Source organism: Lygodium microphyllum, chromosome 17, assembly GCF_053477565.2.
Source record: "Lygodium microphyllum isolate KBCC chromosome 17, Lygodium_microphyllum_v1.1.10, whole genome shotgun sequence".
NCBI classification, from domain to species: domain Eukaryota; kingdom Viridiplantae; phylum Streptophyta; class Polypodiopsida; order Schizaeales; family Lygodiaceae; genus Lygodium; species Lygodium microphyllum.
The window spans coordinates 19,138,178-19,154,844 of NC_141151.1; the positions used below are offsets into that span (position 1 = coordinate 19,138,178).

Consider the following 16,667-nt stretch of genomic DNA (forward strand, 5'->3'; position numbering starts at 1 on the left):
TTTGGGAGACCAGTTGATATTGAGAAATAGGGAGTGCTAGTGATCGCCACTATTAGGGCTATTTAGGAGGATGTGTGCTACTAGTGTTGTCATACGACATTCAATCTGAATAATTGTTTCATGTTACTGAGTAGCTAGCCATGGCTACCTTCTTTGGTCACACACACTTTGATTCTACTTCCTCTTCCTCTTCATGGACAACTTATTTTGAGGCAAGAAGGCCAGTTTATATGGAGGAAGGGATAAAGTGGAAGGTTCTAAAGAGAAGGTTGATGGCGATGGAGGCAACTAACAAGGAGGGGCAATGCCTTTTGCCCATCATCGTAGTGCTCACATTGACCTAAGAACCTTAGTGATGGCAAAGGAGAAGTCAAGCACAAAGATGATAGAGATGATAGCATCTTGGCACCAATAATGAGGCTATCACTGATGTACGAGCACATCGCCAACTCACATACTGTCATTGCTACAATAGCAACTATTATTGCCACCACACTAGCCACAATAGATCAAGGTATTCAACAATGATCATTATTAGATTAATTTTTGAATGTCGATTTCCACATGAAGGAAAACACACCCTTTTTCCACTAATTTTCTTCAGTGCAAAGTCCAGATATTGGAGCTCATGGAAAGTCACGCTAATGCGAAGGAGGCAACATCCACCATAGGGTGAACGATAGGATTCTGGTCATGGTCAAGGACCCTCTCTGCCATATGGAGGTCACATGCTAACATGGCACCCACAATCATACATGATGACACTACAATGGGGGCTCCACATGGTGCAATTGGTGGAGACAAGGATGACAAGGATCAAATTGCTTGTTTTCTACATTTGAAAGTTACCTTTGGGGTGAAAAGGGAGATGAGGGAGCACAAAATGGAAGTTGAGAGCTTAGTCTAGATAATGAGATGATTAAGGAAAGTGCATTTTGTATACGTAACAAGTGTTTGAAGCAGGATATAGCCGTCCATAGCAAGGTTTGAGAAAAGACGGCTTTGCTTCAACCTAGAACTTGTTCACCTTGACAAATATCCTTCTCGATTCTTTGGAAAAAGGAAATAAATCCTCTTCAAATTTCTAAAAATATAGTTACATTTGTTAAATATATGTATAAGATACCGTCTCAATGGGGGATATTTCTTTCGCAGATGATGATGAAAAGGATTTACTTCCTCTTCTTCAATAAATTTTTCCTGAACCCTGGTCCATGGGACTCGGGAGAGTTGCAGCACTCTTTTAACGAAAGAGGAGTTGCAGTGCTGTACTTGATACAAACATGCATACATCTTAAAAGTGGCCAAGTGGCCTCTTCTCTACATATATAGATATATACATACATATACATACATACATACATATATATATATATATATATATGTGTGTGTGGACTACACGACAGGGAATGCCGACTCTGCAGAAGTGCATTTGTTTCGACTTGGCAGAGCACATTCATTCACGAACATTTGTGCACCATTTTGGTAACAAAGTGCGTGCGTGCCATCGGGATTCGGCATTGCCATGCACTCTTCCTTTGGGGTGTGAGCAGAGGCAGGCTTTAACAGAACTCTTCCTCCTATGCCAGTTAAACAACTACTCGTGTCAGTGTGCATCTTCACCATCCGGTCCAAAATCTGGCTCCTCTGGCTTTGCCAGCTTTGTGAACTGCTCCTCTGGTGCATTGCTTGTTTCCCGCAGTCTGTGAACGCCTCGCATCGCATTCTGGTCCTCATCGGTGGTATCATCAACCGCACTAAGCGATTGCCCATTTTCCATGCTCTCTAATGTTTTCAGCGATTTTCTTTTCTTGTACCGATTCCATGCAGTTTGAATCAAGCAGGCAGCCCATGTTTGCCATTGAGGAGAATAGTACCTAAAAGTGTGCTGTAGCTTCTTGCTATGGAGCCGTCGAAACTGTTTGGCAACAAACCTCAAGTCTTCTGCTGTCAATGCAAATGCCTCTACTTCCCCTTTGGCTTGTATGGTGCGAGTAGAGGTTGGCAGGTTGACACTTGGCTTTGGGTTTAAAACCCACGTAAGGAGTTCTTCCCCACAAAAATGACCAGGTCCAAGCTTAGTCTTATTGAAAAACCCAGTTCGGCCACCATTTGTGGTCTCACTGTCCAGCTCACCTCGAATAATAAAAAGCATTTCCGTCACAGGATCGCCTTCTCTAAGAATTGCAGTATCTTCGGTGCATAATACAGGCTTTAGACGTTCACAGATTGCATCTAGTAGTCTCTCATCCATTTCTTTGAACAGTGGCACCTGCATATGAAACAAGCATATGAGCGAATCCTGAGCTAATAGGTAGCATAGGCATGTTGCAGATCTTGAAGTACCTCTAAAACAAGGTCCAAACACAGATGTCGTTTTATATCACGGTGAAGGTCAGGGGGTAGGCCCTTCAGAAGTGCCTCTTCATCAACACCCCTTGTGGCCACCCATTTATAGTGGTTATAACGACGAACTCGTTCACGTAATTCTTGAGGTAATTGACGATGCTGCATCCACTCTTCAGTGTCAGTCTTTTTGACTCGCCATTCTTCCAATCGAACCCCTACAGATTGTAGGTACGTCTGGAACAAGTCACATTGAATGGCAAAATGAGTACACATGGCTAGTTTGATTGTTAAGAAAAACACTTGCCAGTGGGCATACCTGTATGTTTCCAATAAGAAATGCAAAAAGTACTAAACCAACAATAGCAGTAAAGATGGCAAAAATTATCTCCCACACAAAGGTACTTGTTTGAAGATTTTGTCCTAATGAGCTGCAAAAATCACCACACCACACCGGTAAGTCATTCTTCTAAATACAAACAAACAAAGAAATTTGACAAATGCAAACAAGATGCATCACATATAATATGTAAATAATGTTAAACATTTTATCTATCAAAACACAATATGCTTCTTCTTCAAAGTTTCTGCTTTCCAATTTCTAGGATGGAAGTTTTACTTTCAATGAATCATGGCCACAAGAAAATAACATTGCAACAACGCTCACCTCAGCTGTTGCAGACCCCACCACAAACAAAAGAAGTATTTGTTTAGAAACTTCTCAGTGACTATCTGATTTTTAATAGCTGCCTCATAAATACCAAAATCAAAACGGCTGTTGTCCTCTCCTACGCAATATGCATGGACCGTAGTATTGAACCAAGCTTGTACGGTCTGATTTGGTTGTTTCCCATCACAATAAAGATAATTATAATCACAAATGGACGAATGTTTGCCACACTGCATACGCCAGCATGTGTCTATGCGCTCAATTGACAACAGATACCAACAAGCTCCTATAAACTGGTACATAAAATTTGAAGAAAGATCAGAATGATGCATTTGTTACAGAACCAAGTTACTAATAACCAGGTGAGTAGGTCATTGATGCAGCCACAAGCACGCATGTGTCTATAGAAAGAATTGACATATCTAGGCTCCTTGAAAATGCAAGCACTGCAAAATGTTAGAACATCTGAAAACTTATCGGTAGAATTGGAGGGAGTTAGTTACAAGCACTCTCCGGAACATAATACAAAAGGATGCAAAACGTGCACATCATTTACGAATATAAAGCAATGTGGAAATGAGCAGATAACGAAGACACAACAGAAAGCATGAACACTTCGGCAATAGGCCCACCAGCCCACCGCTCAGAAGTATGATGATATTACATACTGATGTTTAAAGTCAATCATAGGTATTCTCTGGAAGAAAAATGTATTATATCTGATGGTCACTATCCATGTTTCCACATCTCTGTGACTAGCTAGATAAAACGTTTCCACTGGACAAATGTGTGCATGTGTGCAGGGAAAAGAGGGTGCAAAATTGATGCAAAACGTAATCACCAGAGAGGACTCAACCTGTCCATGATCATACTTGTTGAAGTAGCCTTTGGTAGAGTTGCCAACTTGAGGTCTTTCTGGCTGAAAGCAGTGAGCTCTCAAGATAGTCTCATGCAGCATGCTGAGTGACCACTTCCATATGTTCGTCTTGGAATACCCCTGCTGAGCTTGCTTCCAATTGAGCCTAAAGTGGGCTACAAGGAATTGTTTTCTTTCGTGTTTTCCCGAAACTGGAATGCCACATTACCCTTCAGTTATTTGATGAGTTTTATCCTCACGATGCACAGCCAATGGCAAACCCACTAGACCCAACTATGAAGGTAACTAAGGGCACTGATGTTCCTTCCTTTGATGAGTATGGCTCTAATCAAGTGGTGGGAAAGCTTCTTTGACTTATTCACACGCACCCAAATCCTTCTTATCCAGTTTCCATCCTTAGCCAATACTTGAATGCACTAAGGAGTCTCCTTGGATTTCTTGTATACACGTGTTAAGGTATCTAAAGTGTACGTATGCTTATGATTTCTCATTCAGTCAGGGTATAACCCTTCATAGATATACTAATTCTGACTAGGCTGAAGACTTGATACCCGATGAAACCAATGCTCCTTCTCGGATAGGGTGGTGAACGGCATGATTGAGCACTAACTACAGCAAGCATAAAAATTCACATAAACTGAAATACCAAATGTTACCAATCAATCTTGGACATTGGACATCGAGTTGGCCCCAAAAATTGGCAACCATTGCGGCATTTCTTTAGCTTCATGGGATTGGCCTCAAACTCACCATTGGCTGGTCAAATCTAGCCCCAAATTCAATTGGGATGGCTGGCTTCTTGAAATCTCTGGTACCTGCTTGGACAACACTCTCTCCTCTCTCAACCTTTACAATCCACTAAAATGGCTGGAATGACCCTCCATCAGCCTTTCATAGCCTTTCCTTCACTTGCATGGGCAAGTTTTGCCAAGCAACAACCTTCTAATTAGATTTTTCAATCATTTAATTGATTTTCAGAATTAATAAAATTAATATCAGCCCTCGTCCTTGCCCTGAAAACTAAATGTGCCCATCCACAATTAAATTGGCCAGGCCATTTTGACTCCCAAGTGATCTTGAGTATTAATTATCCCCTGAACTGGCATTAATTAATCAACTAATGCCTAGTTCTTAATGTCACCACTGACATTTAATGGCTAATAAAAAAACCATAGGCCTAAACTAACACTAACTAGTACCCAAAACTGACACTAGGCACCACTTAGTAACCTATATAACTTATTACAATTTTTGCCTTTGACACCCACTAATACCTCGGGTTCCTTGGCTTTTCATTGTGACTTAACTTACTTGCACAACACATGCTTCTCACATCTGTACATTTGATTAATAACTAGATCAAATGCTAAGCAAAGCATAAAAAATTCATGTCCCCGTAACACCGGGCATGGCATGGCCATTACATTTTATCCTTGGGCTTGCCTCTGATCGTTTGATCAAGCCAAAAACAAGAGATTGTAGTGCATCTTCAATTGAGACTAAATACCGTGCCTTATACAATGATACCACTAAGGCTATCTATTTCAAGGAATTTGTGAAAACACACAAGAGCAGAGAGAGGTGAAGAGACCAAGAGCACACTGAGAGATGGGCTAAAAATTTCTTATTTTTCTTCTTCCACACAAAAGAATTATGTCTACAACATGATAAAATACTAATATGAAAGTATCACAATGTATGTACACGCAGCCACTAAGTGTGAACCCACTAAGAAAAGAAGAGGTGGCACAATGAATATGCCATAACCAAGGATAGAATACATGGGTGTAGTCCAACTATAGAATCACTGGCGTATTTTCATGTCGATCACTTAACATACCAATGAATAATATCCTGCCGCATCAACGAGGCGTGTAATGGATGCCAGCTCATGTAGAGCTTGGCATCTCAACACTCCTCAAGCTCAACATAAGCTCGTAAACTCCAAACATAGTCGTGAAGCATTGAAGCTTCTTAGCTCCCAAGACCTTCGTGAAAATGTCAACAGCATAATATATTGGGTTCCTAGTCAATTAAATGCTACTAAGGTTATCACAGTAGAAGACAACCTTCTTGTCCAACTGCATCCCCAAATTACCAAGTAGCTTGCGTAACCAAGCTACCTCACATGTTGCAATTGCAACACCTCTATACTTTGTCTCTGTACTAGACAAGGCAACTGTCTGCTATTTCTTGCTGCTCCAAGTAACAACAACGCTGCCAAAGAAAAACATGAAACCGCTAGTAGACCTATTTGAAATAGTATTATCCCAATCTGCATATGTGTAACCATACAAGTCCAATGGTACACATGCACTATAGAATAAGGCATAGTCCAATGTGGACTTGACATAGCGCAATGTGCACCGCACTACATTCAAATGTGACTTCCATAGAAGCTACATAAACTGACTCTCCAAACCAACCGTGTAGTTTACGTCTAGCCTAGTGATCATTAAATAGATGAGGCTTCCTACTATCTTCCAATACATAGTGACATCCTCAATCAAGTCACCCTCATGTGCACTAAGCTTAGTATTAGCATCCAAATGTATAGAAATAGGCTTGCAATCAGCCATACCATACTTCTTTAACATATCCAACACATATTGTCTCTGTGACAGCCATATATCCTTTGGAGTCTTGATTATCTCTATGCCAAGAAAATAGTGCAACTCTCCCAAATCCTTCATCTCAAATTCAGTCTTGAGGAGACCCTTCACATTGTCAATCTCTATCTTACTATCACTCACAATGATCAAATCACCCACATATATGGTAATAATCACAATACCTACATCACTCTCACATACATAAGAGTGAGTGATCAGCTTGTGCTCTACAAAATCCAATACTGACAAGGTATTCTGTAATCCTCTCATGCCATGCCCTAGGTGCTTGCTTCAGCCCATACAAGGCCTTACGAAGTTGTATACATTATTTGAATGACTCTCATCTGTAATCTTCTCATGCCATGCCCTAGGTGCTTGCTTCAGCCCATACAAGGCCTTACGAAGCTTGTATACATTATCTGAATGACTCTCATCTACATAACCAGGTGGCTACTCCACATAAACTTCCTCTTGCAACTCCCCTTGCAACAAGGCATTCTTTACATCCATTTGATGCATGATCTAACTTTTTTATGCAGCCACTACTATGACAGCCCTTATAGTGGCTATTTTAGCTACTGGACCAAAAGTCTCCTCATAATCAATACCATGAGTCTACACATATCCTTCGGTAACCAATCATGCCTTATAGCACTCAATAGATCTATCTAACTTATACTTGACCTTAAAAACCCATTTACAGCCAATAGTTTTATTGCCTTCATGTAAAGGAATCAACTCCCATGTGTCATTATCCTTAGGTGTGGTCATTTCTTCATCCATAGCACGATCCCAATACTCATTACCCACTGTATCCTCAAAACAAGTGGGTTCCACATTCTCCACAACCTTAGCCATGTATACATAGTAATGAGCTACATAGCTATCATATGTCAATTGCCATTACGTTGGCTTTCTTACTCTACTTGACCTGCATGGATTTGGATTATTACCAAGTGCTTTAGCATCCTCTTATGCCTTCCGCACACCGGGTGTTTTAATAAATGGAATCCCAAACTCCTCATCCAAGCTTTGCTCAGAGCCATCTGAGTCAACATCAACATGAGAAAAACGTAATGATGCATTTGTCATAATAGATGAGTCCCCAACTTTCTCTTTATCTTTTCTTGGCATCTATGATATACTTGGTGGAGTAACTTATGACCTCAATCTACCACTCCAAGGTCTATCAATAGAACCATGACTAAGAGACTCTTGTGGTCTACTTAATGTCTGTGACTATTGACATGTTTTCTACACAGCCACAGTCATGCGAATTAGCCCTGATTATATTCTAGACATTACTATACTAGCTACCCGTTTCATCAAAAACAACATCCCTGCTAACTCTTAGCTCACGTATAACAAGGTTATAACATCTATATCCCTTCTCAAGAGAATATCCCACAATTACGCTTTTTTTTTTACTTTGGGATCCAATTTACTATGCAACTCCACAAAAATATGTATAAGCAATACATCAAAATATTTTCAGATGGAACAGATTTAGCTTTCTACTTGTAAACTTCTCTTTGGGTATCATATCATGTACCGCAGCAGTGGGTGTGCTATTCATCCTATAAACTTCTCTTCGAATATCATACCATATACCGCAATAGTAAATGTCGCGTTCATAATATATACAATAGTAGCAATTTCTTCAACCCAATAGTAAAATGCAAGTTTCTTTCTAATATTAATACAACAGTCACCTCTGCAATATGCCTAATTTTTTTGCTCAACAACTCCATTCTATTGCAGAGTATATCTACATGTATACTACATTTATATACCATTTTTCTGAAAAATTTTAGAAAACTCATTCGAGAGACATTCTCCCCCTCCATCCGACCTTAGGCATTTAATATGTAAACATATCTCCTTCTTAACCAAAGCCTTAAAGCTTTTGAAGTGAGTGAACACCTCACTTTTTTCACGTATAAAGTGAACCCATACTTTGCGAGTATAATTATCAATGAAGGAAACATAATACTTGTAACCACTCAAAGTTGTAGTCTTTGTAGGACCCCACATATCAAAATGTATTCATTCAAGTGGCTTCTTGCATACATGCTTTTCATACGGAAACACGTGCCTTGCTTGCTTTCCAAATTAACATGCTTCACATACTTTATACATCCCATCAACTTTAAACTTGGGCAAACAATCCACAACGTGTTTTGACTGTGTATCTTTCAACCACTATACATTCACGTGACCAATTTTCTTATGCCAAATTTCAATATCAACCACAATACCTAAACCTTGTGCATACATAACAGCATCCATTTTAGGCACTTATATCAAGAGTAAACCATCTATCAGTATGTTTTCCTTTTGCAATCAATCTGCAATTTTTTTTTAGATATTCTACATAACAACCATCACATGTGAACCGAACCTACAATCCCAGTTCTACCGTCTGACCAACAAAAACCAAGTTTTTTGTAATATTTGATACATGCAACACATCAACCAGGTACTTAGTTTTATCATCCAACATACTCAAAGGAACATTTCCAACATGAGTAACGGGGTGAGCCATATTATCCCCTGTCTCCACATAGCCAGCCAACTTTGGACTACGCATCTCTCTAAACCACTCTCCATGAGAAGTCATGTGGTTAGAGGCATCTGAGTCTATATACCATACATCATTCTTTAATGAACCATCAGCAGTCTTAGTATTCATAAAGTGTTGCATAAGAAACAATTGTTCACTTCTGTCATCATTGTTTCTGCTAACTACTGGATGCATAATTGCCCTGCTACTTTTTTTCATTTTAAGCAATTTTTAGAAATATGGCCTTTCTAACCACAATGCCAATACTCTCTGCTATCATCAAAATTCCCTTGTATATTAAAATATGCAACTTGGCCTCTTTGACTCCACCTTCCTCGGGATTGTCCTCTTTTATTTCGTTGTGCAGCATAACTTTGACCACGGTCACCACCTTAGCCTCTACCATGACCTCTACCTCTACTAATAGAGTAAAATATTTATTCAGACTTGTCCTTTCTTTAAGAAGAAAAGGAATCCAAGCCAAGGTTATTCTCCTCAAATATCAATATAGAAATCAAGTCTACAAAATCAAGGATATCATCCCTCGTATTCATCTCTAAGTCCATCTAAGCATGCATGCACAACAACATCATTATCATCAACTACCACACTGATAAATCCAAGAGCTTCCACAATACTCTTGATCTTCAAGGCATAATCATTAATGAATAAGTTCCCTCTTTTCACTTGGTTCAACTCTGACTTGAGCTGTAACTTTCTGGCCTTTGTGTTTACTTGAAATAGCCTTGCTAGATTCTTTCATGCAATAGGGGAGGTATCAAATTTTTGCAAACAACCCATCATGCTATCCATGACACTTCACACAACCAATAAACGACTTTACTCTATGTCTACTCCCAATCTTTCTTAGCCTTTACATGTTTTGCAGTAGCATTTCGCGCAAGAACTTCAGGTGCTACTACCATGTCATCTTCAATGTAATTCCAAATACCTTTGCTTTTCAAGAAATTTGATATGGTCAACTTCCATGCAGGATAATTGTTCTTATCAAGCTTCTTATTGACAATTCAGTTAAAGTTATCAGACATTTTGGCAAAACAAAAACTTGCAAAAAACTATAGCCTATAAGCAAGCTAATATCAAGTGCACCACAACTAAACACACAGCCTTTTCCACTGGCTACACAGCAATAACCGCAATCTGTAAACGGCTGACACAACCCAAATAGCAGCAGCATACCCAGAAACTACCGTCGAAACCACTCGCAAGTCCAAAACAGAGGCCGAAATGACCTTGGATGTCAAGAATCACAGTGGATAATCCCAATCCCTAAAGGGATTATCTACAGTATATACATTATTCTTCTTGCTCACCAAGTTTTACTGCAATCGGAGATTGCAGCCTTGTCAACCTCAGGAGCCTCTTGCAACTATAACCCAAGGTAAATGGAGCAAGGTGGAAGAGTTTCTTACCCGTTGTTTCCTTGCTTGCTATCATACTCCAATGCCTTCTCCTCAACCTTCAATCAAGCTCCAGGAAGCTGTGGATAGAAGTCTATTGCAGCTATAATCTAAGGCAAATGGAGCAAGGTGAAAGAGCTTCTTACTCGTTGTTTCCTTGCTTGCTATCGTACTCCAATGCCTTCACCTCAACCTTCAATCAAGCTCCGCGAAGTTGTGGAATGGCTCTAATACCATGAAAACAGACAAGAGGGGAGAGAGGTGAAGAGACAAGAGCACTTACACAAAAGCAATGGAGACTAAAGCACACACATAGATAGAGCTGAAAATTTCTTCTTCTTTTACACAAAAGAATTAAGCCTAATACATAATAAAAGACTAATACAAAAGTACCACAACATATGTGCACAAGGTCACTAAGTGTGAACCCGCTAAGGAAAGAAGAGGTGGCACAATGAATGTGCCATAACCAAGGATCGACTATGTGGGTGTAGTCCACCAACTGTAGAATCACTGACATATCCTTATGTTAATCAGCTAATATACCAGTTAATAATATCATGTCACATCATCAAGATGCGTAGTGGATGCCAACCCATATAGAGCTCAATATCTTTACAATTTGATGGCAGAGTTGTAATTTCCATGCAAGGGTTCCACTATTATTTACTATGATGATAGCCAGCCATAGCACTTGCTAAAACTTGATAGCCACTTGGATAGAAATTGCAAAAGGCAGCGGGCAGCTGTTAGCAGGATTATCAGCTCATGTATGAGTTTGTGCATGCCTAATGGGCTAGGCACATTTGTCAAGATTTCAGGCATTTTTTTGTGGGCATTTCATGTGGTTTTTGGCATTTTATGCCAATCGGCTAGTATTTAATACTAGCCAACTAACTACTGGTTATGGCATATTTTGTGCCTATTTATTGGGCTCCTCCTCCTCCTCAGTCATACAATCATCATCATTCATCAAGTGGACTTCCCATTGAAGTGAGGAGCCATTGCCAGTGCCCATGCAGCTAGTGACTCACTGTTGTACGCAACTATCTCGTGTTTGGTATATGGATTCCATTTCTTGAGTACATCTCTGAGTTCTTTTCTTTCGGAATGTTCTTTCTTTCTTTCTCTTCTGTCTTGAGTTCAGCGGTTTATTTCAACACTTGTCTATGCTTCCATTGCCGCAGTATCAAATTGTAGGATCTAGGCTCCTGCTACATGCTTCTCTACTGATTACTTTTTCTCCTTGCTGATCAAGCACTAATTTGTTGCTGTACATTGACCTGTTTGCTGCCAATTATACTTGTATTTTCTATATTTAATGCAACTATAGCATCCGTACACTCCAGAATATTTGTGTTTTCAGGCTGCATTGCCATTCCACCCCCTGGTGGTCCTTCTGCTGTTGCTTGCTACTCAACATCTTTGTGTTTTCAGATCTGTGTTGTTTGGTTGGCTGTCTTCTCTCTCTATCTACCTTCTTTCTCTATCTTCTCCTCTCCAAATGGCCCCTCCCTACACTTCTATAGACGATCAGTTACATGGACCCGATGCCCCTTCTTGGAACATGTGCATCACTATAGCTGTATAGATGAGGCTCGGCTGCCTTATCTCACCACCCTCTCACACTCCCTCTCTTGCACTAGAGATTCATGAGGGATGATGACATCACCTCGACTAGAAGGCAATAGAGGAAGGGGCAATCAAACCCTTCCCTCGAACTGAAGAATCAGATCCCTTTAGCGCTTTGGAATTCTCCTTGGCCAGAGAATGAGAGTCGAAGTCTGAGAAAAAGGATGACTCATAGGAGAAATACGCATCTCGCTTCTTCGTCTTTTCCTTCTTCTTCCATGAGGCTGCTAACTCCTTGCATTCCTTCTGCAAATGGCCCTTCTTACCACAACAATAACACTAGGCCTTTGACCTCTTCTTCCTGTCACTCCTCTCTAAAGTTGTAAAGGCCTCACTGAAATCTCCATAGTGAGACAGAAGCCTCCCCTATAAACGCAAAGATGCATCATACTCAAGCAACATCGGAGACATACGTGTAAAGCTCACAAGTGTAGATGATGTCTGCACCCACAAGGCATTGGACACTCCAAACTCTAGGGGAGCTTGTAAAGTACCATTCGCGAGAGATATGCCTCTGGAAGGGCAGAGTGCATGTGTCGAATCTGATCCTGTACCTATATAATACGGAGCAAAAATGACTAAATAGTGTCTTTCAACTCAAACTTCATATGCTAAAGCTCGCCATAAAGGGTCATTGCACACATGGTGGAAGGTGCCTCGTACATTATCTAGAGCTTCAACTATACTTCGAGAGATGTTCTGCAAAAATACACCAAAGCAGTGCAAAATGCACACTTGCATTGTCCAAATCCCATGGAAGCTCATGGTTGTCCTCATAAAAATCATTAGGAAGAGAAAAAGGACATTGAGGCCAAGAGATAGCCTCACTAGCAATTTACCATATCTGCTTCTGCACAAACAAAGCTTTCATCACAACACTCCATGTAAGATAGTCAAGTCCATGTAACTTATCATTTGTAGAAGTGCAAGGAGGAGCCATCTGGAGAGGAGAAGAAGAGAAGATAGAGAAGAGAAGGTAGACAGAGAGAGAAGACAACCAACCAAACAGCACAGACTGCACAAAAATAGAGCTCACACGCAGTATTCACAAGCTGATCACAAGAAATCAGTCAGAGGATGTTGCCCTGCACAAGACCAAGTTCAGATCTGAAAATGCAAAGATGCTGATCAGAAATCAGCAGTCGGCAGCAGTACAGAGACCGCCAGGGGGTGGAATGGCAGCACAGCCTGAAAACACAAATCCAAGAGGAGTATACAGATGCTGTCACGTGTTAAATGCAGAAAACGCAGGTATAACTGGCAGCAAACAGGTCAATGTGCAGCAACAAAATGGTGCCTGATCAGCAAGGAGAAGGAGGACATGGAAAGCCCCAAGGATGGTGATCAATACAAGGCACTCCATATGCAATGACTGGGTGGGCAATACAACCTGATCAACAGTGCCAAGTTGGCATAACCCACCTGTGGTACCATAGGCACTTGTCAAGGGGTAGCCTTATACAATATACGCATGCATAGTCCTTGTACTTGGGCAGGCCCATAAATCATAGGACAGTAAAAAGTTTCGTGGATGGTGCTCTATGAGTAGAGCCTATGAGCTGTGTTTTATGCAAAGCCCAGCATGGATGCTCAACTGAAAAGCTGTCATGAATATAAATTGGAGAAGGAAGAATTTTCCATATTTCTGAATTAGAAATTAACATTGTCTACCGCACCACGGTCCCCATCATATGCCCATTCAACACACTTTTGTGTGTGTGTGTGCATGTGCGTGCACACCCTGTAATGGGTAGCTATATTATATAGAATCACATAAGGAATTCAAAAGTCATAACAAAGGAGCCGAAGGAATTGTTGTATGCCAAATAACCAAGTCCTCCCTAGAGAGGATGTCAACATGCTGAATGAGATCTAACCGCCAATGCAAAAGACCCTTGAGCCTCTCTCTCTCTCTCTCTCTCTCTCTCTCTCTCTCTCTGAAAAACATGAGATATATATATATATATATATATATATATATATATATATCTCATGTTTTTGTGAAGAAGCTTAAATTAAATGGAGGTATTTACATCAGGCCTTCTGGCCAGCCATGAAAATCCAAGCAATCACAAGCCAAACCAAAAGGCTACCAAAACCTAACCACAAATATCATGTAGGTGGCACAATAGGAGTACAACAAGCAATATCCAGCAAAAGAGTAGCCACGTCAAGGAGGACCATGTCCGCCAAAACCATGGAAGAGGTCTTCCATAAGAGTAATCCTCAAACAAGGTCCACATGACCACAGATACCCAAGGCCGAATCAAAAATGAAGGCATTACAGGAGCACCAAATATATCAAAGAGCTTTCCATCTAAGAAAATGGAAGAGGAAACGATGATTTTAGTGCAAAGTGGACAAAGAAGGTATCTTGCCCATGACCCAAGAACGGACAAGTATCAACTATCGAGTCACCGAGGTCCACACACCAGAAAAAAGCTCCAAATCTATCTCACTATAGCGTAGGAGATGAAGAGATGAATCGGTATCTCATCACATGTAGTGCAAAAGATACATCAACCACACGAGATGTTGTGAGCACATAGCACATCCCCAATGGAAATACCCCCAATAAGCAGCTTCCATATAAAACTCTCCTCTGATAAGGAATCTTGGACTTCCACAATTGGAGAAATCTACCCTGCCATTTCCTCTAGTATCATGAACATGCTATACTTTATTGGTTTTCTCAATGACCCATCTTTCATCCTCTACCATTTTATGGAAGATCTAATTAGTTGATCATTTCAAGAAATCATCAAGTTTTACAAGCATCCAATGTTGCCAAGGGGAAGAAGGCAAAAAAGCAAGCAATGGAGTATACCATTGAAGGTGCTCCTACAAGGACGACCAAATTTGGCTATAGCCTCTAGGCACCCAAAAGTACTCGCAAATGAGACTGAAAGAATTAAGATAGAGCTGCCCAAGAATGGTAGCATCATGTACTGCCTGCAACCCCATTTGAGCTATCCGATTAAATTTATCTCGCTGCAAGTCTTTTTCAAGCCACTCTAGCAGCCTGGAAGTGGCTAGCACTTTTGCCCATAATGAATTCACCTCCTTTTGGAGAACAAGAAAAAGCTAAACTGTGAAGTAGAGAATCTCCTACCAAGCACCAATCAAATGAGTACGGAGAAAGGATTATGAAAGTTTAAGAGGTTGCATGGAATTTAGCACATGCCATCAAGATACATGGATAACCATGCAACCATGTGAGATACCAATCTCCTCGATAAAAACACTCACAATATCAGTCCAAGGATGACTTTGTACAAATAGGGCCTGCAAAAGCACCATTCTCAAAGCTATCATATGGAGATTGACTGCAAAAGCACCATTCTCAAAGCTATCATATGGAGATTGACATCCAGCAAAGCTGCTCTTGAAACTAGCCTTCCTCCTCGAATAGGCCGGTAAATAGCTTGACTAAGCACTATTTACAACAATTAACAAATTCACAAAACTGAAATGCACAATTGGACACCCTGTTGGCCCAAAAATTGGCGCCCCTTTCGGTATTTATTTAACTTAGTTGAAGAAGAAGAAGATGTATCCCTTTCAGTATTCCAACTCCCCTTGCTATTCAAAATGACCAGCAAAGCAAGTCTTTAATCTGATCTGCCCCTTGATTCGGGCAATCAATTGGCCTTCACCCGCTTTGATGGAGATGAAAAATGCCCCAAATTCACTTATTTGCTGGTCCCTCCACTTAAATAGGCTAAAAAAAGCTTCAACCCTGTTGAATCCAAGTCTTAGAGCTTCCAATTTTTGGCACGCTTCCCAATGCTGCTGCTAAACCCTAATTTCTGATACAGATTAGGATTTACAACAGAGAAATCTGAAATTTCTCAATCTTTGGTGATCTCCATGTTGCAATCTTTGGAGCAAGGCTGTAGAAAGGCTAGGAGATTAGAGAGAATGCTAAGGAGAGAGAAAATTCAGACTTTCTTCGCATAGAACTGAAGAAAATCTATCATTTACTACTGGTACCCTATCTCAACAGCTTGTAGATGCAAAGAACTGAAGAAAACCAATCATTTACTGTTGTTGCCCTGTCTCAATAGCCTGTAGATGCTGTCACCTACTGTTGATTGGTCTTCTCCTGCCCCTAGCTGCCTCAGAAGGTCCTCCAATGGCTGCAAATCAGACCAACAACATCTCCTCTCTCTCTCTCTTGCAAACTAAATATACTAAAAATGCCTCTCTCCAACCTCTAAAGACATTTTTTAATCTTGCATGGGCATTTTTTACAAGTGGCAGTCTTCCCAAATATTTTTAACTTTTTCCACCATTATCCATAATTAAATATTAATTTTCAATCTTTAAATACTGAAAATTAACCAAATAATTATTCAGGTGCCCTGAAAAATAATATGACTAGCCAATAATTGAATTGGCTAGGTAACTTCCATTCCCGAGTATCTTTGCGTCATCTTTGACCATCAGATTGGCGTAAGTACCATTAAAGGTCACTTCTCTAGTGTCACCAACTGACACTTATGATCAAATAAATGACATAGGCCAACAACTCGCACCAGATACC

The 16,667-nt window shown here is 40.4% G+C and overlaps 1 protein-coding gene across 3 annotated transcripts in view; it reads right to left on the reverse strand.

Moving 5' to 3' along the window:
- Positions 1–661: 661 nt before the first annotated feature.
- The window catches only part of LOC148021645 (protein CNGC15b-like), a 41,383-nt gene continuing 25,377 nt past the window's right edge, over positions 662–16,667 (reverse strand). The window contains exons 5-9 of one of the 3 annotated variants that reach the window (XR_015694363.1): positions 3,014–3,309; positions 2,666–2,777; positions 2,347–2,583; positions 1,359–2,272; positions 662–1,320 (exon numbers count right to left, since the gene is read on the reverse strand). Coding sequence is in view for 2 of the 3 variants with exons in the window: in XM_087697110.1 (XP_087553236.1) it covers positions 1,607–2,272; positions 2,347–2,583; positions 2,666–2,777; positions 3,014–3,309 (1,311 nt within the window). In the remaining variant the exon portion in view is untranslated. Of the gene's footprint in view, positions 2,273–2,346; positions 2,584–2,665; positions 2,778–3,013; positions 3,310–16,667 lie in introns of all 3 variants that reach the window. The other 2 variants (XM_087697110.1, XM_087697111.1) reach the window with 2 other exon arrangements.